This window comes from Crinia signifera, chromosome 2 (assembly GCF_055691185.1).
Source record: "Crinia signifera chromosome 2, ASM5569118v1, whole genome shotgun sequence".
Classification (NCBI taxonomy): domain Eukaryota; kingdom Metazoa; phylum Chordata; class Amphibia; order Anura; family Myobatrachidae; genus Crinia; species Crinia signifera.
The window spans coordinates 139,025,540-139,049,409 of NC_139218.1; the positions used below are offsets into that span (position 1 = coordinate 139,025,540).

General features: G+C 42.0%; 1 protein-coding gene across 6 annotated transcripts in view; it reads right to left on the minus strand.

The window, feature by feature from the left end:
• Positions 1-3,804: 3,804 nt before the first annotated feature.
• RBBP5 (RB binding protein 5, histone lysine methyltransferase complex subunit) overlaps positions 3,805-23,870 on the minus strand; it is a 70,200-nt gene continuing 50,134 nt past the window's right edge. For 2 of the 6 annotated variants that reach the window (XM_083172984.1, XM_083172986.1), the window contains 7 exons: positions 22,300-22,453; positions 20,884-20,955; positions 18,814-18,931; positions 13,732-13,801; positions 12,497-12,744; positions 10,755-10,946; positions 3,805-4,516 (listed from right to left, as the gene is read on the minus strand). In XM_083172984.1, coding sequence (XP_083029110.1) covers positions 4,488-4,516; positions 10,755-10,946; positions 12,497-12,744; positions 13,732-13,801; positions 18,814-18,931; positions 20,884-20,955; positions 22,300-22,453 — 883 coding nt within the window. In that variant the 3' untranslated portion in view covers positions 3,805-4,487. The remainder of the gene's footprint in view (positions 4,517-10,754; positions 10,947-12,496; positions 12,745-13,731; positions 13,802-18,813; positions 18,932-20,883; positions 20,956-22,299; positions 22,454-23,870) is intronic. The other 4 variants (XM_083172985.1, XM_083172987.1, XM_083172988.1 and 1 more) reach the window with 3 other exon arrangements.

Here is a 23,870-nt window from a genome sequence, read left to right on the forward strand (position 1 = left end):
TAATGCACAAATTTTCCCGTTTAGCTATAAACGGAGCAACAATTTGAAGCAAAGAATAACCTACTCGGATATCAGTCCAATCCGGGGAGTTGACTTGCACCAAAGAAGGGAGTCTTTAGGTGCACGGGATGTGTAAATTGTACATTCCTATTGCTGGGCACAAGCTTCACCATCAAGCTACAGGACAGACTTTTCCCATCTTTCATCACTTAAATTGTGACTCAAAGTTTGTCATTTATATTACCACATGTCGTTGTAAGAAACTATATGTGGGGAAGACTGTCAGAATGCTGAAAGAATCGGGATGCATAGGTCATCCATCAAAAAGGCACTGATGCTAATACGCCCCCTGTGGCATGGCACTTTGTTGATGTGGGACATACAATTAGGGACTTCCGCTGTATTCCAGTTGACCACATACCCCCCCTAAGGAGGGGAGGAGATAGGCACAAATTATTGCTGCAGAGGGAGTGCCAATGGATATACAAATTGGGCACATTGTCCCATTCTGGACTGAATGAAGAGTTTCCACTTTCTGTTTATCTGTAACATCCATGGTCCACGGGGAGATATGTGAATTGATATGAATTCTTCACGATTTGAAATTGCTCCAAGTTTTGATACTTGCTATCTCATTTTTGTTTATGTGCATATATGTATATTTGTGGTGTTTCACTTTATTTGTTATGTCTGCTGTGGTGGAGGACCAACCTTACAACTGGCGGTACTTATGTAATATCTGGACTCCCGTTTTTCTTATGAGACCGCGTCCGCTCACCACGCTTCGGGCACGGTGGCTCGCTGCGCTCGCCACACTATATAAAATCAACTCCATGCGTAGTTGGATAGTAGGGGTAAGTAAAAATGGGGTGCAGATAATACATAAGTACCCAACTGGCTATCTCTAATGTGCAACCGATTAATAAAACTGCTCTTCATTTGTTATGGGTCTATGGTTGTCCGGGGCAACTGGCTATAACAGGATAGGCAAACACTGCCTCCCTCAATATGGCCGTGCGTTAGGTTGATTGCATTGTATTAAATAGGCACCGCACACACCAAGATGGCGGTAAGTGTCAGGATGCGTTCCATAAAGGTATACAGGTGACGAGGCAGTGATGCTGCTGCGTGCCTGCTCTGATTGGTTCAGAGTCCACGGGCGAAGTTTGATGACGCGGGGCAAAGTGCTGCGGTCTGCCTTTGTCGTCCTGCCCACTACACATGAGCCAATTGGTAAGTTCTTGTTACAGTGCACATGAACACCCATTGATCTCCATATGGAGCTCTTTCAGCAACCGGTCCACTATCTTATTTGGGCTTCCGGTGAGGTGATGCAATTAGGGCTCTGACCACTGGTTGGTTGGTCTGATACACACAGCAGGCAGTAATCAATTGATTGTATGTTCTGGTGACTATATAATGTGTTTAGGGATCAGATGTTTTGGGTCAGTCTGTGAGAAAGGCATGTGTTGCCGTTACAGATCCGTCGACTGCCGACTGTTTGACTAATGAAGTCTATTATGGATGGGTGAATATGCTTGTGATCCCCAACATTTATACTGTTGTTGTGCTAATGCTTGACTAATGTATCTGGCTGATACTTGAACAATAATCATAAAAAGTGTTTATGTGATGGATTCACAGTGAAAACATTGGAGTGCTGTCTTGTTTATATCTCTGGATATACTGTTTGCTTATAATACATTTGGACTGACACCTGAGCTTCAAAATATCCTAAGAGTGCGGATTCCCCAAGTTTCTGTGTGCGCGCACGCACACACGCACACTGCACGTAAGGGGGTATGTGGAACTAGGTATCGCGGCACACACTCGGACTTAGTAACAAAAAAGCAAGCTCAGCACACAGAGCGCATTTCCAATGTTTCCGGGTTTATTCCATTATCAAGGCTAACAACAAATGACAATCTGTACGACACTTACCTAAATCTCTTCCGTTCTTTATCACATGCTTACTTCTGGGTGCCACGTCTATTCCCTGCCTGCTCATGCAACCGACCCACACTGATGACATCATTGCCAGCAGGACTCAGGTTCCAGAGCCAAGCATTGGTTGTTGCCTGGCAAGGTCTTTCCTGTAGTTGCATATTATCTAAACTTCGCTTGTGGGGCAGACACATATGTGTCCTTTTACATTGGGGATATGCGTGTATGCACTCATTGCGGCAACACTATGACACACAGTGTGAGTGTACTTGCACCCGCAGCTTTATAATGCTGTGCCTACGATGCGCATAACACTATAGGCTGAGTTCTAAAGGAAACCCAGGTTTAAAGAAAAAAACCCACATCGGGCGCAAACACTTGAATGATTCACCCTTGGAACTAGGGAATCTATAACAATTATAGTGGATGGCTGCTCCCAATTAGCAAATTGGATGGTTTGCAGAAATGGATACAATAGGGAAGATAGAGGATGCGCCAGACAATTGGAATTGGTACAAATTGTAATTAATTAATTTAAATATGCACAAAATAAAAACTATACCATTGGTACAACATACAATAAAAATATATAATAGATTATAAAAAAAATATACCCTTCTGAAGAAACCGCTACACACAGTGACAGCGGAGAAATGCATCAAGCTACAGAGACAAGGTCCACTCCTGAAGTGATTGTATCTCCAGCAGCATTTATACAAAGCTCCCGTAGCGTCTTCACTCTCCCAGCCGATTCTCTGCAAAACCAAGGTCTCCCCAGCGTCTACAGCATTGAATACGCTAGCCATTCATTGGCATAAAAATCCTGGGTGAGTTTACCTGCATCATTCACTGGCTGCTCAAAGTCCCCGGCAATTCAGCGTGTCTCACCTGAGCTGTTGCCGGAGGCGGACAGCTCGCTCTCCGCTTACAGACAGACCAGATGGTCGTCAACAGGCGACGACAGCTGGCGGAGTAGCTAGAGCAGTCTGCACACAGGACAGAGCCTACATATAATCATCGGCTATTCATGACCCAAGTGTTTCTTTCACTAAAATTGTCATCCTCATAAATGTTGGGCTGGACATCACCCAAATTCTGACCTAAAGAGGAGCTTATCCTGAACACCCAATATCGGGACTATTATCTGCTGCTATAATTCACAAAGGAGTGTAACGTACCTTTTTAAAATACATTATATATTTTTATTGTATGTTGTACCAATGGTATAGTTTTTATTTTGCGCATATCTAAATTAATTAATTACAATTTGTACCAATTCCAATTGTCTGGCGCTCTCTGGATGTGTGTGTAGTTATACATACACATCCTCTATTTTCCCCATTGAGTTCTAAAGGGACACATCTGTACCTTGGATAATAAGGAGCACTGACCAGATTCTTACATTTTGTGAGTCTCTGACCTAGGAGTGGCCCTCCAGCTGTTTTTGAACTATGTATCCCAGCATTCCCTGCACAGTTTTAGCATAGCAAATCATGACAGAGTATGTGGAGATGCGTAGTTCTACAGCAGCTGGAGTGTCACTTGTTGCCCCACCACTCCCCTGCTTTCTAATAGCGCACACAAAGCACCCAATATATACGCAGTTACTACCGCCATTAGAAAATATTAATAAACAGCAACTACTTATAATCTACCATATAAATATTTCAGTTCGGCACAATCTATATATAAATACACAAGCCTGCATTAACTCTTTGGCTACCCTTCCCACGTCAAGAATAGTTAATATGCAGCTTTCGATTTTATATAAGAATTTCAGAACCATACATGGTCATTCTGATCAATTATAAGTAAACTCAGTATTCCAACCAAACTCTTGGAACATTACTGACAAAAATGTAAACAAAAAAAAAAAGGATATTTTATTTTCTCAGCTGCTAGTTTAGAACATATATCCATGGGATTAAACATTAATCTATACAGCAAAGTAAAATAAGAACTAAAATAATGTTTTAAAAAACAGACATTTCATAACCTCTTCTTTTTCGGAGAAGTATTAGAGAAACCTGGATTTAGCATTTCTTCTCTGTCATCACACAATGCTGTTCGCATGTCGATCGTTCCAGACAGGCATCCATTCTGAGGTGGTGTTGACATAATTGCATGACCAGTAGGAAAGCTCCACTAAGGAGCAAATGGACATCCATAACAAGAATCTTAATGTGACAGGATAATTACATTTGTATAAAAACAGAAAGAACATTTTCCTTCTGGCAACAAAAAAACAAGGAACAATATAAGACACAATGTAAGAAAATGGCAAAAGTCCTGTTTATAATTAAAGAATGCCACAAAACGCCGCAAGTGTCACAAATACGTCTGCTGTTATCTAAAGCAGGTTAAGTAAAACAACAACAAATAAAATAAAACCGAACAAAAAGTAAAGCCCAAAATAATACAGCATAAATACATGATGTTTCCAGAAGAATGTCCTGTGCGTTGTCACTGGAATGAATCCTATCAAAAAATGTCCATTGGAAACTCCATGATGGCAAATGAGCATGGCCAAGATAGAAGACTACTCACAGGAGCTCAGAGATTGCACCCACACCTAAAAAATAAACATGTGGAAATTCAAAGGAAAGCAAAATCAAATCCATACAGCAGGAGGTATGAAGCAGCAAAGCACATTAGCAACTGGATATCACTCATTAATCACACATACAGAAAGTGAATGCAAATTGTATGGGCGCAGGATTAAAAAGTGTACATGTAAATGGTGCTGGTTATAGATAAATTGGTTCAAGCAACTAAAGCTGGCATGACCTAGTCCAGGGTTCCTCAAACTATTTTGCCCTGGGACCCAGTCAGACAAAATTAAATTACAGGACCCCAGCAAGTTACTGCAGAAGGTCATCACGTCACATGTGTAGTCAGCACATACATGGCAGCATTGAGCTTGGAGGCACTAAATAATGATGGGAGTCTAAAATAACAGACAATTCAACAGATTTTTCACCTTGAATCACTAACTGATATTAGAAAAGTCATCAGCCTGATGGTCAGCAACATGGAGTCACGACCCCATGCTGAGAAGGTTGGGACCCACTTTGGGGTCAGGACCCACAGTTTGAGAACCACTGACCTAGTCCAATCCTACCTCTTACACTAAAAAACAAGAATTAGCAGATGGCCACATGTATTTAAACCAAAGAGTTATAAAAGCAGCCTTTGTACAAAAATGAACCCAAAAAGAAGTCTAAGCTAAGGCCTTTGCATCTGGGTTTCAGAGAACCACTTGATTTCTTCCTTTTAGATTTTTGCAATATTGTCATTGTGCAACCAATGTTTTACTTGTATAATTGCCATAAAAATAAGGAATTAGAGGAGGAAACTGTTGATTATCCTGTATGTGCCAAGTCCTTTCCTAATCTGTTATGACTAACAAAACTTACAAAGACCAATGTTTCTGACACAGAATGATCAAAATGCCGATGCAGCAGCGATCCTTTTTAATGACTGTGACTCAACGCAAGTATAGCAGCCACCTACCAAAGCCATCCCATTCTCAGTAACTGCTGCTCCATTACTACCGGGATGCAACTCATATTCCTAATGCCTCCATGGATGCTGGCATCATGTCTTACATATACAAGATACATTGCTACCGGGCAAATTGTAGGGGAAAACCCAAAAAGATACTCAGGGTGAACTTTTCTAAGATGGGAGTTATATTTCAGATGGGATGTTGCTATGGGCAACCAATCAGAATATCTATTATATTCTAGAAGGTGCTAAGTAAAAAGGAAGTATATTTTGATAGGTTGCCCATAGCAACATCCCATGTGAAATAGAACTCTCATCTTAGTAAATTCCCCCGGGGTTTCACACAGACTGTGAATGCGTTATAAAATGTCCACCTCCAACGCACTAAGATTCAGATTCTTACAAAAGCTGCTAATTCATAACAAAAGCCCATAAATGACATAAGGGATATGTATACAACCATTTCTGCCTCAAACATTATCAAGACTTTTTCGTCCAAACACCTTCACTGCCATGTTCCATACTGATGTTTCGCCAATGCCTTTGACAATGTCGGCAATTATCTGAATATTGTTTCTCAGATATTAAAGTATAAACAAGATTTAAAAAAAACACAACCATTTTTCACTGCCTAAATGATTTTGTGGCAAATTACTTTTTTGTGTAATAGCAATTTCTGCAGGGACACGGATCACTTTCAAACTTGTTGGATATGAAGATAAGGAGCAGTGAAGACAGAGATTGGAGGTAGGAGCAGATAGGGACTGGAGGTGGGGTGGAGAGTGTGTGGGCTATAAATGGTCACAGCTCCAAGTGAAAGTACATTTCAGAAGCGGTCATTGTGACAGGCTTTTAACTAGTAGATTATTATAAACCTAGTTTTAATGCATAAAAGGAAATCTTAAAGCCAAAGTATCTGTATCAGATCATTAACTCATTGAACAGTTAGGGGTTTAACATGTGGCTCCACACGTCTCATTGCAAGGGAGGCTCTCTCTCAGGGAGTGTGAAGCATCATTCAACCCTTTGGGTGGTATGTCCCCCATCACCTGCGCTACGGGGATTGTAAGCCAGAGCCATTCACTTCACAGCAGTGATGAGGGGGATGTTCGGGGTGGCTCGTGGGGACTCGGGAGAGCTCAGGCGCGAGAGTCCTCCCAAGCCGCTGCAAACATCCCCGAGCCTGCCTCCTGTGGTCACAGCTGTGAGTGCCGGCTGGGGCAGCGACAGCAGGGAAGCGCAGGTGGGGGGTAGGGCGCTACGTTCTGTGGTGGGTTTTGCTGGGGCAGGACAAACCTTTTTCCTGCCCCAGCAAAACCCACCACTCAAGGGGTTAACCCCACATGCAAAGATTTAGCACTTTGGGATTTCTCTTTGAAATAGGCTGGTAAAGAATAGTGCATTCTGTGCAGTAGCCACATTTCATATATGAACAAAGTGGGAGATAAATCAAACCTTCTAAAGAAGTTTCCTGTAGCAACTAGTCATCTTCTACCTAGCATCTTACAGAATGTAGTTGATAAATGCTAGCTAGTTGATTGGCTGCTATGGCAACACTTCCAATTGTCCACCCAATAGGAGGGTTAATACAATTCAGAAATTTGGAAACCCGAAGAGCAGAATCCTGCAAGGTTACCCATCTTCCCCTTTTCTCACCAGTTACAGCAACATACCTCCCAACTTTGGCTGTTCAGCAGGCGGGATGCTGCTGCTGCGCGCCGGAGGTGCGCTGAAATTTTCGGGGGGGGGTGACCTAATTTTGGGGCGTGGCCTATGCTCGCGGCTCTTCCGCGAGGCCACGCCCCCATTTTGCCGCTATGGGGGCATGACCCAGAGGCTCTGTGAGCCTCTAGCCATGACCCCAGCCCCCTGGCTGCGGGAATAGACGCTGTGCGCATGCGCACAGCGTTTATTCCCCGCTGCTTAGCATCTGACAGGGGGGACTCCCAACAGCCCCCCCACACCGCGGGACACTGCCGCCCGCGGGTGGGACAGCGGGACAGGCCCGATAAAATCGGGACTGTTGGTAGGTATGCAGCAATACGACTATAACTAGGTTTCAATATGCACAAGGTTATTATTATTAGACTTCAGCTAATATACCAAATCACAGTGGAAGTGACAAACAAATGATACCTACTTCCCTTCACATTAATAAGCTATAGCAACATTTGCTCAAAAATAGATCATTTGGAAATCACAGTAATTGGTTGGCATAGAACATTATAGGGTAGGTATGGAAAGAAATATGATGGGGTTGTCAGGAATGCGGAGTGTTCGGTTATAGCAGATCAACAGCATCTAGATCAATAATCACACGGTCCAACACTGTAGTTAGACACCTAAAGATAGTCAACAGTTTCTAAATCTACAGTTATGAAAGTTAAGAAAAAAATGCCCTATGGGCAAATCAGGCGCAAAAAATTAATAATATATATGTTTTTTTATTTAAGATACACAGCTCAAAAGTATGCTGCTCCCAAAGAAAAGACAAAGTCTTTTATACCAAGAACAAGAAATATATACTAAAAAAGAGAGCGCACTGTGTTGATCAATTTTAGATTTTTACTATACAAATAATGACACATTTAATACATTATGAAAAATAATAATATAAATATACAGACAATAAAATTAAAATATGCATGAAGCACTAGAAATACATTAAAACTTTCCGACCGTGAACCAGATTAATAATTTGTGCCTTCAATTGAGACAGTTCCTGAGGGATCAATAATAAAGTTCCTTTTTATGAATTGTGCTAATGTACAGCTGATAGCTATCAGTGGGACGGTGCTCCTTATAGTAAAAAACGGGTTATATTACCAAGTGTCTCCTGCAGATAGGTGGGGTGGTGATGTTATATCCAGACGGACCGCCCGCTTCTACCAGTGTTGCTCCGATGGTGAGGGAGCCGGTACCGGGAGCAGGTGTCTTGAGACAGAACTCAGCTGGTCTGCTGACAACCAGCGCGGCCCCGATGGAAAGAGAGCCAGCGCTGGGAGCTGACAAGGCTTGAAGAGTAAGTCACGCCGGACGGTCAGATGTAATGAACGTCTCTGCACACCTGTGCAGGGGACACTGGAGAGGCGCACCTTTGGCTGTTAATGGGAGCAGTCCGGCAATGTGGGGCACAAATGAATCGATAAAGGCAATCTGGAAAGCGGTCACGATCGGGGTAAAGTACGTCTTGACGCGTTTCTCCGTCCTTCTATTGCTGACGGTTTCATCAGAAGATGAAACCGTCAGCAATAGAAGGACGGAGAAACGCGTCAAGACGTACTTTACCTCGATCGTGACCGCTTTCCAGATTGCCTTTATCGATTCATTTGTGCCCCACATTGCCGGACTGCTCCCATTAACAGCCAAAGGTGCGCCTCTCCAGTGTCCCCTGCACAGGTGTGCAGAGACGTTCATTACATCTGACCGTCCGGCGTGACTTACTCTTCAAGCCTTGTCAGCTCCCAGCGCTGGCTCTCTTTCCATCGGGGCCGCGCTGGTTGTCAGCAGACCAGCTGAGTTCTGTCTCAAGACACCTGCTCCCGGTACCGGCTCCCTCACCATCGGAGCAACACCGGTAGAAGCGGGCGGTCCGTCTGGATATAACATCACCACCCCACCTATCTGCAGGAGACACTTGGTAATATAACCCGTTTTTTACTATAAGGAGCACCGTCCCACTGATAGCTATCAGCTGTACATTAGCACAATTCATAAAAAGGAACTTTATTATTGATCCCTCAGGAACTGTCTCAATTGAAGGCACAAATTATTAATCTGGTTCACGGTCGGAAAGTTTTAATGTATTTCTAGTGCTTCATGCATATTTTAATTTTATTGTCTGTATATTTATATTATTATTTTTCATAATGTATTAAATGTGTCATTATTTGTATAGTAAAAATCTAAAATTGATCAACACAGTGCGCTCTCTTTTTTAGTATATATTTCTAGTTATGAAAGTTAGACGCAAGCATAAGATCTACGTGTACCTGAACGACAGTTACTAATATGACACAAGTGTTTCATGTTTCTTTGGTGCCTAGGTCAACATGAGCAGACACTACACATATTTGGTGCACACCATGCTTCGGGCACTATTATAATCTAACTCTAAGCCCACTTGGATGGTAAAGTATGAACCAAGTCGGGCTAAAACAAAAAAAGCCAGTACAGAGCAGACAAGGGGATGTATGAAAAGGCCCACAGTGGAAAAAATGCCAGTGAATGGATATGGGCACTCACTAACAAACCATAAGCTGAGCCTGTGATGCTTTCCTATTAAACATAGAAGGTGGCTATGTTTAATGGTTTAGTGATACAGCAAGCATTATACATACGCATTTTTATAAGGTTCACAGGCTTTAACAACCAAAACAAAGTCTAACCCCCCCTCCTCTCCTTAGTGCATACCCCTAAAGACCCATACCCCAGACTATAGCCTAACTCAGAACAGACCCAGCTTACTTACCTTCGGGAGGCCAACAGACGGTATTCTGGAGCTAACATTGTGAGCAGTGTGAGAGATCCGGTGTCTGTCTTCTGACAAGTGTCGGAAATTTAGTGTCTTTACTCCAATTCACAGATTCCGTTTAATTAAGTTACATTCCCCAAGCATTGAACAGCTCATCAATGCATCAAGTATACCAATTTCATTAACTGCTTTAATAAACCACAAATTATTCCATTATATAAATATTACACTATATTTTCCTCTTACCATGTTTAGCTTAATATAATTTGTGTGTGTGCGTGTAACCAGATTAGAAGGATGCAGAAAGGGATAATTGCACTCACTTTTTGCACAAGGGGAATGATTTACTGTAATCAGGAGAGACAAGGATGATACTCCAGTCTTAAACCAATTATTGAGGGGAACAATATGAAGTCTGAAATAACTGAACAGTATTGCCATAGAAAACTACAGCATGTAGTGTGCTTTCAAATGATCAATATTATAACTCGGATGTGCCCAAAATAGCTGCTCTGTCGGCCTGAAAGCATTACACACCCAAGGGCAACTTCAGTTACTTTGGATATAAAAATATCCATGCTCGAGCAGGACTCTTGTGTTCGCTCCTGTATAGAAATTAACATTTCATTACTTTTTTGGGTTGGAAATGATAGGATCCAGCAATACTGTCAGTATATTGTTTATTTTGTCCCAATGTTTTTATTAAATAGCAACAATCCCCACCTTCAATAAAAGGTTTAAGAGGAGCATGCAAGGGGATGGCGTCTGCGTGAAGCCAGAGTCACAGGAAGCAGAGGCGAGGTTCTGCACCTATTTGTATTGTACTTACCTGTCAGCACTTGTGGCAGCTCACTCTGAGTCCTGCCTTTCATTGCTGCATCCAGAGGCATGCCCCTGTCACCCTTGAAGGTTTTCGGTTTAAATGGAGAGTCTCGCTCTTTACCTTTAGCTCCTTTTGGCCGTCCTGATTGCTTCTTCTTGGATTTACTGTCCCCTTTCACTCCCAGCAGTGGGTGAACTTCTAAAAATGGGCAAAGAAATAAGACACAGTAAATTAACAAAGTCAGACAGTCACAATACATAAAAAGGAAAAAACAACAAAATCAGCAAGTCCTACTTCAACCAAACACTACATAATAAGAAAGCGTATTCACAGTCAAAAGAAAAAAAAAACAGCTATTTACAATTCTGGTTATTACTTTATTCTGGCAGCTACAGCTTATGAAAAACTTTATATATCAACACTCATTATACCTGAAAAGTATGGCAGACACTAGTAGTGAATAAATGGGAAGTAAAGAAAAATAATTGTTTAATTAATAATATAATTTCTCCCCAAATAAGGAAATTGCTAAGTACAGGACTCTTGTACAAACCAAACAATCATATTGTTAACAGTAGTTGACTGGAGAACAAATTTGAGGCAAAGTATTATTGTTTTTGTTAACATGTTAATAGCTCAAGCATTAAATATAGGGCTATCGAAAAGGCAGCGATACTCCACAAATGGTAATAAGTAGTATTCTGGCCAGTCAGTGTTGCATTTATGGGCTACACAAAAGCTGTAAAAGCACTGAGCACTCCTCATCCCAGTCTCTAAATTATAAAAAGTTTGGATTCATAAAACAAGGTCTTAAGGTCCATACACACTGGCATTTTTGCCCAGTGTGTATGGATAACGTTGATGGAGAAAATCACTGGGCTGAAAAACTTTCAGTGCATACACACTGTATACACACTGAGCGTTTTTCGTCCATTTTAGCGATTTTCACGGGGGTGGACGACTTTCCATAGGTAATACCAGCAGATGAGCGGCCAAGCCAGCAATGATGCAGAGCTCGCATCAGTGCTCAACATTGCCCCGTACAGACTAGGCAGCTTTCGAGCTGAAAGCAGCTCAGATGAGTAAACTGAGCGGCTTTTAGATTAAAGTTGCCAAGAGTGGATGGGCCTTAACAGTGTTCCCCAGACAGTAGAGAAGCAGAGTAAAATAGTTCAACTTATTCAATGTAGCGTATTCAGCAAAGTGACTCAAAGTTTTATTTCTTTTTGTGTTGTATAGAGACTACAAAAAATGTCTTGCCCCAATGGAGCCTACAATCTGTACTGCCTAACCTGCACACACAAAGCCTAATTGTGGTATCAAATTCACCACGATCGGTGATAGCGGGTAATTGTCTGGCCAGGGGCAATCCAATTTCCCCCCATAAGCCGTTGCGTGCTGAAGCTCATCAGACCAAAGCCCCCATTTGAGTGAATTTAAAAATGAAAGAAAAACCTTTATTGCGAAAACACACAGGTTCAGTGAAATCTGTATTTTTTCAGAAGTAAATGGGTTTTCTTTTTCTTCACCGGGAGTTTAAATTAGATATTCCAAAGAAAAAAAAAAATATCTAGAAAAAGATTGGAACAACATGTCTAGTTTTCCACACCTGATATTTCTTCAGACTAATTGGATACCCCCTTTGAGTCTATTATGACATTGAGGTTGACTGAGTTATTACATACAACAAAAGGCCAAAATGTCTATGAATCTATTTTAATGTACGACACTCATAAATCTAAACTCACCATCATTTGGTACTCCTTGCAACTCAACCATTGTGGTCTTTGGCTTCTTCTTTGGGGGCTGTACTCCATCTGATGCGGCTTGTCGCTTCTTGTCAGTTCCTGCCCCATCCTCGCTCACCGCCACGGGAGCTGACTCTGGGGGTGGTCCATAGGGATTTTCCTCGGGGTCCTCTACCTCAGGAGCAATGGGAAGATACAGCAGTGCCTTGGTATCCTCCAATTCCTCATCACTGCAAGGAAGCAGAGTTCTGTAACATAAAGGTGTGCGATATATTCTAAATTTTTCAGACTACAAGGCACAACAGAAGATAAACGCCCCTTAAAGTTTAAAGACAAATAATAATAAAAAAAATAAAAAAAAAAACAACAACCTCTTCTACATGACAGAAAACCAGCATAATTGGATAATTGGGTCCTTCTCCTGGCCCCTGGAAGGGTGGACAAGCCTCCCTCATTTACCCGCCCCCCCCCTCCCCCCGCAGGTCAAATACTGGCAACAGCAGCACATCTGGGAGGGGCTAAAATTACCACAAACCTATTATTCTATTATATAAATAATGCTGTGTACACACGGGGGCGATAGGGGCTATAATCGCTGGAAATATGGTCGCAGGCGACCATATTGCCAGTGATTGGAGTGCGCACCAGCGATAAATCGCCGGGTGCACGCTCCCGTTTTCTGCCCCATTGTAATCGTTGGTCGCAGGAGCTTGCTCCGAAGAGCGTTCTACTGCCCTGACTGAGACAAATGTTAAACTACAAATAATTCAAATGAAGCACTTGTCATTTGTTAAATAAAAAGGTTTAATAAATTTGCTGAAAGGCGAAGCTACAAATGTTCAGCAGGCTTATACTGTACATTGTAATGTCCAATACCTGCAGATAAATGGTTAATATGCATGCTCCATATTTATTTGTATTTAACAAAATGACAAGTGTTTCATTTAATTTATCTGTAATTTAACTTATGTCTGATTTAGTGCCTCTGAATCAAATAGGTAACTTTTTTTTTTGCTAACAATGTATAGATTTCCACCTACACTCCCAAAATATACAGGTAAGTTAATTGGCTCCTAACAAATATATACCCTAGAATGTCAAGATGTAACTTTGGTAGGGAAAGGGAATATAGATTACATGATCTACCGGGGCAGGGACTGATGTGATTGTTCAAATATTCTCTCTGTTAAGCGCTGTGGAATGTGCGCACTATATAAATAACAAATAAATAATACCTGCTGCAGAAGGCAGCAATACGGTCCACACTGGTCACATCTACCTCTTCATCCTCTGCAGCATCCCCTCCTGAAGAATTTAAAAACAGATATCAGCTCTGTTTCAAATACAGAATAACGGAAATAAAACTTTACAAAAAGAGAGTAATACGGAATGTGTATTATTGTAACATTACCTCCAAAGCTTTGCATATTGTAAACTGGCTATCAAGCCTCCAAACTTAGGTCAAGTCTTTAAAACAGTGTTAAATGCAGTTTCTCTCATAGAAACAAGTCTATTTCCTACTTAGTTCATTGCCAATGTTGCATGTCTTCTCACCTATTGTGCATATTGTTATTTACATAACAATGGTGTGTCTTTCAAACTTTTTTTTTTTTTTTTAAATCAAAATTGGATTTATTTTGAGAAGTTTAAAGTGTTAAAAATTGTTTGGCAATATGGCATGCAGACATGTCCAACCTGTGGTCCCCCAGCTGTTGTGAAACTACACATCCCAGCATGCCTTGCCAGTTTTAGCATTCCCTAATAGCAAAACTGTGGTATGGCATGATGAGATGTGGTTTCACAACAAGTGGAGGGCTGGTTCCCTCTGCAGGTGATGTCAATACACATCATGGAGTTTGTACCCAGTTTTAATATTTAGATCAAAAGAAAAGGTATGAGGGAGAAAATTTGGAGATGTAAAAAAAAAAAGTAGAATATAGGGTAGAGAGAAGTGTGAAGTTAAAGCAGAGAGCTTGGGAGACTGACAAAAAGATGCCATTTTAGAAAGGAATTGGACTCCTCAGGAGATGAGATACACAAAGAGGGATCTGAGAGAGCACAGACATAGGAGAGCTTCAAAGGAAATAAAGGGAAGGATCTATGAATAATGACAAAGGAAAATGCCCACTCCACATCTGCTCTGTGTCTGCATCTGCCAATTAGTTTTCACCAAAGGTACCACCAACCAAATGTATCTGAATCAATAGCACACAGGAAGGTCTGAAAAACTTCAGTATTTAATCATAATATACAAACAGGCTCGCACGATCAACTGCATCTACAGAGTGAAAAAACAAAAATGTAAATTAGATCCAATAAAATAATTAACCCTCTGAGTGCCTGTGAGATGTTCAAGATATCTGCTAAAAATGCCAGTGTCGCTCACATTTGTTATAGAACGTCAAATAAAAAATGTTGTGTAAAAAAGATATTTCCTATAGAAGGTAAACATTACAGGTCCTTATGATGAATACAAATGTTTGCTTGGAATTTAACACCTATTTTGACAAATTCACATGAAACTCAAAGGGTTTATGTCTAGCTTTGCCTTCAGTCAGTGGTTCCCAAACTGTATGCCCTGGGATGCCTTGGATTGGTGGCCCAGGGCCAATTCAAATAATTTATGGTCCATTTAACAGACAACCAGTGCTGGCAGGTGCCAATAATGAAATATTTGGACAAACCAAAGCAAATCTTGCTCTTTTCCCTCCTGTTCTCACAGCACCCTTCTTGCATTTCAACTACAGATCTCTTACTCACCTACAATCTATACCTGCATCTCTTCTCATTCACTTCCGTATATCTCAGTTCTATTGTGTATTAAGATTTGTGCTGTTAATTGTGCTCTGTTTTTGATATTCTGTCAGTGTTATGTCTAGTTCTGTGTACCCTGTACCGTTATAATGTGTTCTCTATGTACGGTACTGCGTACCACTTGTGGCACCTTATAATTAAAAATATAATAATAATAATCGATCATCACTTGAGATATTATCTATCTATATATATATATCTATCTCTATATATATATATATATATACACTTGGAAGGGCCGGGCACAACCACCGAATGTCTGCTACTCGTCGGGTGCCCTCGTCCAAAAGGGTATGTAGACGTTCTTGCAGTAACGCGGCACTCCAGACAATTTTCAACGTGCAATAAAGGTTTTATTGAAGCATCTCAGCAACGTTTCAATACAACAGTATTATCGGGAGCCTGATGATAATACTGTCGTATTGAAACGTTGCTGAGATGCTTCAATAAAACCTTTATTGCACGTTGAAAATTGTCTGGAGTGCCGCGTTACTGCAAGAACGACTCTCTCTCTCTCCATAGATACATACATACACAAAATGGGTACTTATGTATTATCTGGGCTCCCATGTTAAATGCACCCCATTTTTTCATACCCCTACTATCCAACTACACATGGAGTTGATTTTATATAGTGCCCGAAGCGTGGCGAACATAGCAAGCCCCGCGAGGGGACGCGGTCTCATAAGAAAAACGGGAGCCCAGATATTACATAAGTACCACAAAATGATATTAATTTCGTATTTTTCTACATTTCTCAATAAGTGGCCTAAATTTATGGCCATGGGGTGCCATCAAAAAAATTCTGATACTCTGATGTTTTAAAGTTTGGGAACAATTGTCTCCAGTAATATGTATATTGGGAAACAGCACACGAAAAACATTCAATAGCAGAATGTTTACTGTAACATTAAACAGGTCAGTAATAAGGTGTAAAAAGGTATGTCAAAAATAAAAAAAGATAAGTGATAACAATTATCAATAAACTGAGATTACAAATCAAGTTAATTTGAAGAGGATAATACCAGCTGCTAGTCGATTTACACAATATTTCTAAATCGTATAGGCCATTACACACACACACAAATATATATATATATATATATATATATATATACACACACACACACATATAGATACAAACTTCTTTGGTTGCATTAACTAAAACCCAAAGCAAAACTTTGCAGGAATAGAAACCAAGAGAAGCGCTGTCAACATTTGAACCAACTGAGTTATTTATCATGTGTGCTAAAAGCATCATGCTTCAGAATATCCACTGTAATCATGCCCCAATATGGATAAAATATGGCACAGTACACAGGGGAAGATTGCACTACCTGTCCCTCAGAAGTATTCCTGGTAACTGAGCTGGATACTTGTTGCTTGCTATCTTAGGACAGATCGGTTCACCTTATAGCCTTTGGTCACAACTTGGACAGATGGCGTGCAAGGCAGTAGGCAAACCTTTCTTCATCACTCCTACCCTTCAAATCTCCTATTATTACGAAAGATGGCATGGGGCACACTCATGACAAGGTCCTGGCTGTAATACTGTTGGCGAACTCATCCAGTCTCTGGGTCAAAGAGGCTTCAGCTGGCTGATTTCTCAGTTCTGAAAGCATGAGCGCTGCAGTAGACTGAGCCTATGAGGGTTAAACTTTAAGTGAATAGGAAATGTGTCTCACTGCAATGTGAACGCCCTGTATCTTTTTGCTTAACAATTTGCTTGGGCTTACTCAGACATGGTCAAATCAGATGCGACCACATGGAAATATCCACTGGGCAAAGATAAATTTTCCTGCAGCCACCAATCTCAGAGGGACCTCCCAGCCCTTCTGCATCCTGGTACCCTCCCCCACCAGTACCATCTGTGCATTCAATCAGTGCTGATCGGGAAGACTGATGTTAACGCCCCAACCTGCAGCTGCAGAGAAGCTGTAGGTGGCCAGGTAAATGAAAAGCTGCAAGCATCTGTGTACTCATAAATCAGTTACCGGTGTTCTAATATACTTGGAAAAAAAATTAAAAATAAAACAACTGAAACAGATGTTGGCCTAATTATGCCACGGATGTAAACACACGGTTGAAGCATGGTTGATCTTATTGTCTACATAGTAATTTGAGTGTGTCATTTGTCTTATAGGAGCATCAGTCAGCAGTATGTAATAACTAACCACTACAGGAGGCCCTAACTGTACATTGCACCTTTACAGCTTCCCTCATTTAAGACTGATATGCCTCCCCAGAGTATATACACCGTATGTCTTGTTCTACACCATTCGGTACTTGTGTAGTTTCACGGAGGCACTTCCCAGCGGATTGCATGCAAATGGTATGAATCTGCGATGCAATTTAGCACACCCCCACTATCCACATCAGCCCGAAGCATGGCGAGCGCAGCGAGCCCTACGAGGGAACGCAGTACGCATCCTGCCGACCTGTTCATATCCCCACTATCCTCGTCGGCGTGGAGGTGATTTTATAAAGTGTCTCGAGCAGCCACTAAAAACGCGCCTGAAGTGTGGCGAGCCCCACGAGGGGATACGGAATACACTCCACACACTTTGGGCTCGTTTTACGCATCCGCTCGCCACAATTTATAAAGTCAACTCCATGCCGGTGTGGATAGTGGGGGTATGAACAGGTCGCTAGGACATGTAACGCGTCCCCACGTGGGGGTCACTGCACTCGCCACGCTTCGGGCGGATGTGGATCGAATTGTATGCAAATATCGCATACGATCCACAGGGAAGTGCCGCCGTGAAACTACACAAGTACCCACCATTCAATACTGTTCTATCACTTGGTCACCGGCAGAACTGTATATGCCAAAAAGAACAACTAGACAATGCCATGGGCAGTACGGAAATGTTCCTTGGTAATTTCATACATTTTTTTCCCCATTAATCTATATATAGCAGCAAGAGATGCATAAAAATGCCTAATGTAAAATAGAATTTAATCAGTATATAGAATATACCATAGTAACCAGAGCAATCTAAAAGGTGCGTACACACGGGGGCGATTATTGCTGGAAATATGGGTGCCAGCGATGGGAGTGTGCACCGGCGATAAATCGCCGGGTGCGCGCTCCCATTTTCTGCCCCGTTCTAATCGCTGGTCCTGCGACCAGCTGATTACCTCTGCTGCACCGCCGGCAGAGGTTTCTTTTCATCAGCGACCATCTCTGGTCGCCGATGAAAAGGGGGCATTGAGCGATATATAACTCACTGATATATCGCCCGGCAATATTTCGCCCCGTGTGTACGCACCTTAACATAATCTAGCTCAACTTTTTGTCTTTAGGGTTTATACTTTTATAATGTTCAAATACATAAAGATGCAATAAAACACTGAAAAGAGACAGCATCTCATTGACGCCCCCCAGACGTTGTCTTTGAACATGTCCTATGTTTGGCTTCTTTGTGCAGCTGAACTACCATAACTAAAAGAAGCCAGTTAACCTTAATACACAAATGAAAAGCATGTCTGCCACCCATTACCAGTTTGCTCAGGTTCACTCTTATCTTCATCTTCTATATCAAACTCAGACTCCCTCTCCTCATACTCCACATTCTCATCAAGTTCCTTGAAGTCCGGGGCAAAGGCACTCCAGTTTTCCTAAAGCCCAAAAAAGGGATGCAGATAATCTTCAGGTAACATATTTAGACATATTTATGTAGCTTCCACTCTAAAACATACACACTAGCCAACTGCTACAAAATCATAGAATATCACCCAATCCAGCAGCAAGAAGAGAAATATATCTTATAAACGGAGGGTCAGATATTGTTTGTTTAGTGCGGTAGTCGTTTGTGTAAAAATCATTATTTTATTCATGAGTATTTACTATTATATACTGTAAATGTGAGTTACAGTTCCTAGCCCATAGCGTAACTGGCAACAACTATATAGTTACATAGTATTTAAGGCTGAAAAAAGACTTGCGTCCATCTAGTTTAACCTTGATTTATTAGCTTAACCCTTGTTTTATGCAGTGAATACTGATATTTTAAAGACCAATTGTTATTCTTATTTGTACCCCTGGATTTTTTTAAGAAATAAATGTTTGTCCAACCTTGTTTTAAATGTATTTATTGTGTGTGCTGACACCACCTCACCAGGAAGAGTTCCATCGTTTGGTTGCCCTGACCGTGAAAAATTGTTTCCTTCTAAGAGAACAAAATCTTTTTTCTTCTAATCTAAACTCATGCCCACGTGTCCTAGAGTCCTTCCTTGTAGTAAAAAGGGCATCTGACAGTTCCATATATTGGCCCCTGATATATTTTTACATGTTAAGCATGTCCCCCCTTAAACGTCTCTTCTCCAGCGCAAACAATCCCAATTTGTTCAATCTGTCTTTGTGGCTTAAATTCTCCATTCCCTTTATTACCTTTGTTGCTCTTCTTTAGATTCTTTCCAGTTCTATGATGTCCTTTTTATAGTGCGGGGCCCAGAATTGTACTCCATATTCAAGATGTGGTCTAATCAATGCTTTGTACAATGACATAATTATTTTGAGTCTCTAGTTTCCATGGGTGCCGGACACTTTCCAGACAGTCGGGATCCCGATAGTCATTACCCCAACAGTCAAAACCCTGACACTTGGGGTCCCGACAGCCACCACCTATTCTCCCTTTTAAAGGGTTCACGACCACCATAGAGGGAGAATAGAATAGGTGGCGAGCGTAGCGTGCCCGCAAGGGGCTTTGTTGCGCTTGCCCCGCTGTCTGAGTCCGGCCAGTCGGGATCCTGAAGTTGGGCTAATGACTGTTGGGACCATATACCACACCCGTTTCCATACCCCTTTTTATACATGCTAGAATTCTGGGGGCTATGTGACATTGAGCACTACACCCCAGTTTGTTATCTATTTGGACTCCTAGATCCTTTTCAAGTTCTGATTTACCCAATGCCTCCCCGCTTAGGTTATAACTAGCACATTGGTTACGTCTCCCAAGGTGCATAACCTTGCATTTATCCACAGTGAACCTCATTTTCCACTTTTTTGTACACTCATATAGTTTATTAAGATCGTTCGGAAGCGCGGAGACATCATCGGCTGATCTAATTACTCTGCTCAGATGGAAACTTTGCTGAGTATTCCCACCCCAATATCATAAATATGTTAAATAAAATGGGCCCTAGTACCGAACCTTGTGGCACTCCACTTAGCACTGGTATCATATGATCAAACTAAATTATCAAATATAATCTTGTTGCACATTGTATGTGTGTTTAAATGGACATACAGACTAAGTAGGGGTTGTTATAATATATTAGATTAAAGTCCTATATTATAGGGTGTGATCTTCATTAGATTATAACATAACACTACTTTATACAAAAACAATATTTGCTCCAAGTAATGCATTCCATTTATACTGTCAAGACATTAAATTAATAATGTCCACAGTAACAAGTAAGGATGGTCTTGCCTCCACACACCAAATCAAGTCCAGCATTCTTGTGTGGTGTGCCATGAAATCGCAATCAACAAAACCATCTTTTAAGTAATACTGCACCTATTTAATGGTCATTTAATGAGACGCACACAGTGATACAACACATACCACTTGGTTTTGTGCCCATATGGAAACAACACCACTGGAGATGGATGCAATAATTGGTCGAACTGGATGCCACTAAAAAGTGCAAAAAGAAAGGTCAAACGTGATCATTAGTTTGCATATTCTGTTGAGACATGTATTTATGAACATTAATATAATGCAGTGCTTAACAGGGAACATAAGCCATTTGCATAAATCTCTGGCCCAGTGGAGATTACATATATTCCTTACCATATAAAAAGATGTACACACTACAGTTATTTTTGTCAGCAGTCAGTTAACCAACCAGTATGTTCTTGATTGCCTACTCAACCCACACCAACACTGGAAGAACATACATATTCAGCAAAGAAAGGTCCCAAATGAGAATATCTAACATGACCACAATGTTCTGGCTGCAAAATTAACCACCGTGCTGCTAAATAGAGTATAAGCAAATGTGAATGAGTGATTGCATTCTATAAATCCCTTTTCTTCTGAACAAAAATTAGCGTTTGTTTCTAAAAGTGGCTAACATAATGACATAGGGCCTTATTCAGTCCTGTTACCAAGGCTGCAATTATTGAAGATGGACAAAACCATGTGCACTGCAGGTGGGGCAGATGTAACATGCAGAAAGAGTTCAGTTTGGGTGAGTTATTTTGCGTCTGTGAAGGGTAAATACTGGCTGCATTATTCTTACACTGCACGTGAGATTTCCGTTCGATCACACCCCATCCAAAACTAACGCTCTCTGCACGTTTACCGAACACACTTTGGTTTTGTCTATCTGCAAAAAAATGAAGCTTTGTGAACAGGTCTTAATCAATAGGGGTAGATGTAATAAGCCTGGTACAGTGATAAAGTGGAAGGTGATAGCGCACCAGCCAATCAGCTGTTTGAAAAATTACAGGTAAGAGGCCTACATGGGACAACACTGCTGAGCAATCTAAGCAATATCAATTGCTCAGGAAGTTCCCTCAGCACAGCATTGTGTCAGCGCTATGCAATCTGCCATGGCCAGTGTTCTCCGATAACACTGGCCCTGTCCGGCGATTAAGTAGATTTATCCAGCATGCTGGATATTAATCACTGAGCGATAGCGACATGTGGGGCTGCGAATCACTATGGGCCCTACACATGGAGCGATGTAGGGGCATTTTCTAAGCGATCCAGTTAAATTGCTTAGAAAATGCCCTGAAATTGCCCAGTGTAGGCCCCATTAGGAGCTGATTGGCTGCTGCATTATAACGGCTTTATTATTATGTTATCAGGCTTAATACATCTGTCCCACAGAGCTCTAAAAGTAAATATGGAATGTTTTTTATTGATATGAAAACAGATCATCTGTAGCCATTTCTCTAATAGGAACATATTCAGTGCAATATGAACAGCAGCATTTTGTTTGCAGACTACAACAGAAGCAATTGCATAACTCACAGCAACATCTAGCAATAGTTCACCACGCGTTCCATGCAAGATTTTAACTAGATTTCCTATGCTCTTCTCCCATATGTAGAGTGCATGTTGCCGTGCAGATCCTGCCACAATATACTCCCCATCTCCAGAAAAGCAACACTTCTTCCATGGAGTTCTGAGGACAACAAAAAGAGATTATTGTTAAAACTTTTCCTGCTAGCCAGTAAGGGGCAATTATGTTTCACCACTAGGATAAAGGGAACTGGAAAAAAACGCATCTGCCTTATATGGTATGATGAAGAATAATCACACAATAGAGTGATAGGCCAGGGGTCCTCAAACAATTTTGCTCTGACCCCATCACACAATAAAAATAATTACAGGACCCCAGCAAGTTACTGCAGAAGGTCATCACATCACATGTGTAGTCAGCAGACGGCACACATGGCAACACTGTGGAGGCAACATAACAGACAATTCAACAGATTTGCCAGACTCCATGAATCACTGACTGAGATTAGAAAAGTCATAAGCCTGATGGTCAGCAACCAGAGGCGTAGGGAGGGCCGAGCCACCGGAGCTCATGCTGCGGGCGCCGATTGGTGGAATGGCGCCGCCGGCCCGCCCTCCGCAAATCATCCATGGAAGTATATCCCGATTCTTGACCTACACTAACGTAAGGGCGGCAGCGTGTGCCGGCGCCTGCCTCCTGCTCGGTCCGGCTTCTGGGCAGCGCAGAGGAGGATTTCTGCTGCCGCCCTGTCAGTGGTGTAAGTCAGCTTACAGCTAGCTGGCTGCTGACTCCTGATGCTGTTAGCCGCGTGGTTGGAGCTGTCTCCTCTCCTGTCACTGCTGCTGGTAGGTACCACACTGCTGATGGTATGAGAGCCCTGTCACTGTCGCCAGTGCTACAGTGCTTCTGGCAAGCACTGCGTTGTTAAGTCAGGGCAAATCATGTCGCTGTCACCTGCTGCTGCTTGGTGGGGGGGAATATCTTGTCACTGCCGTCAGGGCTGGAAGACTCCACGCTGCTGCCGGCCTGGGGGGGCTGTCACTGTGGCCGGTGCTAAAGTGTCGTCGGCAGGAACCGCGCTGCTGGTCGGGTGGTTTCTGCCTTGGTTTAGCGGCGTACCTGCTTCCCTCAGCCTGGACCCACGGCAGAAGTGTAAAGAATCGCGGCTGGTGAGGGGCCCCAGGGCATACTTCTCCCTGAGCCAGCATTGTGAAGGACCAAAAAAGTGACCCCTCTGGGCTTAATACACAGGTGGCGGGAGCCTCCATTGCCTCCCAGAGTTCCGCCACAGTGTCTTATATAGTGCAGCAGATTTTGTTACAGTGACTTATATAGCGCAGCGGATTCCGTTACAGTGTCTTATATAGCGCTGCAGATTCCGTTACAGTGTCTTATATAGCGCAGCAGATTCCGTTACAGCGTCTTATATAGCGCAGCAGATTCCGTTACAGCGTCTTATATAGCGCAGCAGATTCCGTTACAGCGTCTTATATAGCGCAGCAGATTCCGTTACAGCGTCTTATATAGAGCAGCAGATTCCGTTACAGTGTCTTATATAGCGCAGCGGATTCCGTTACAG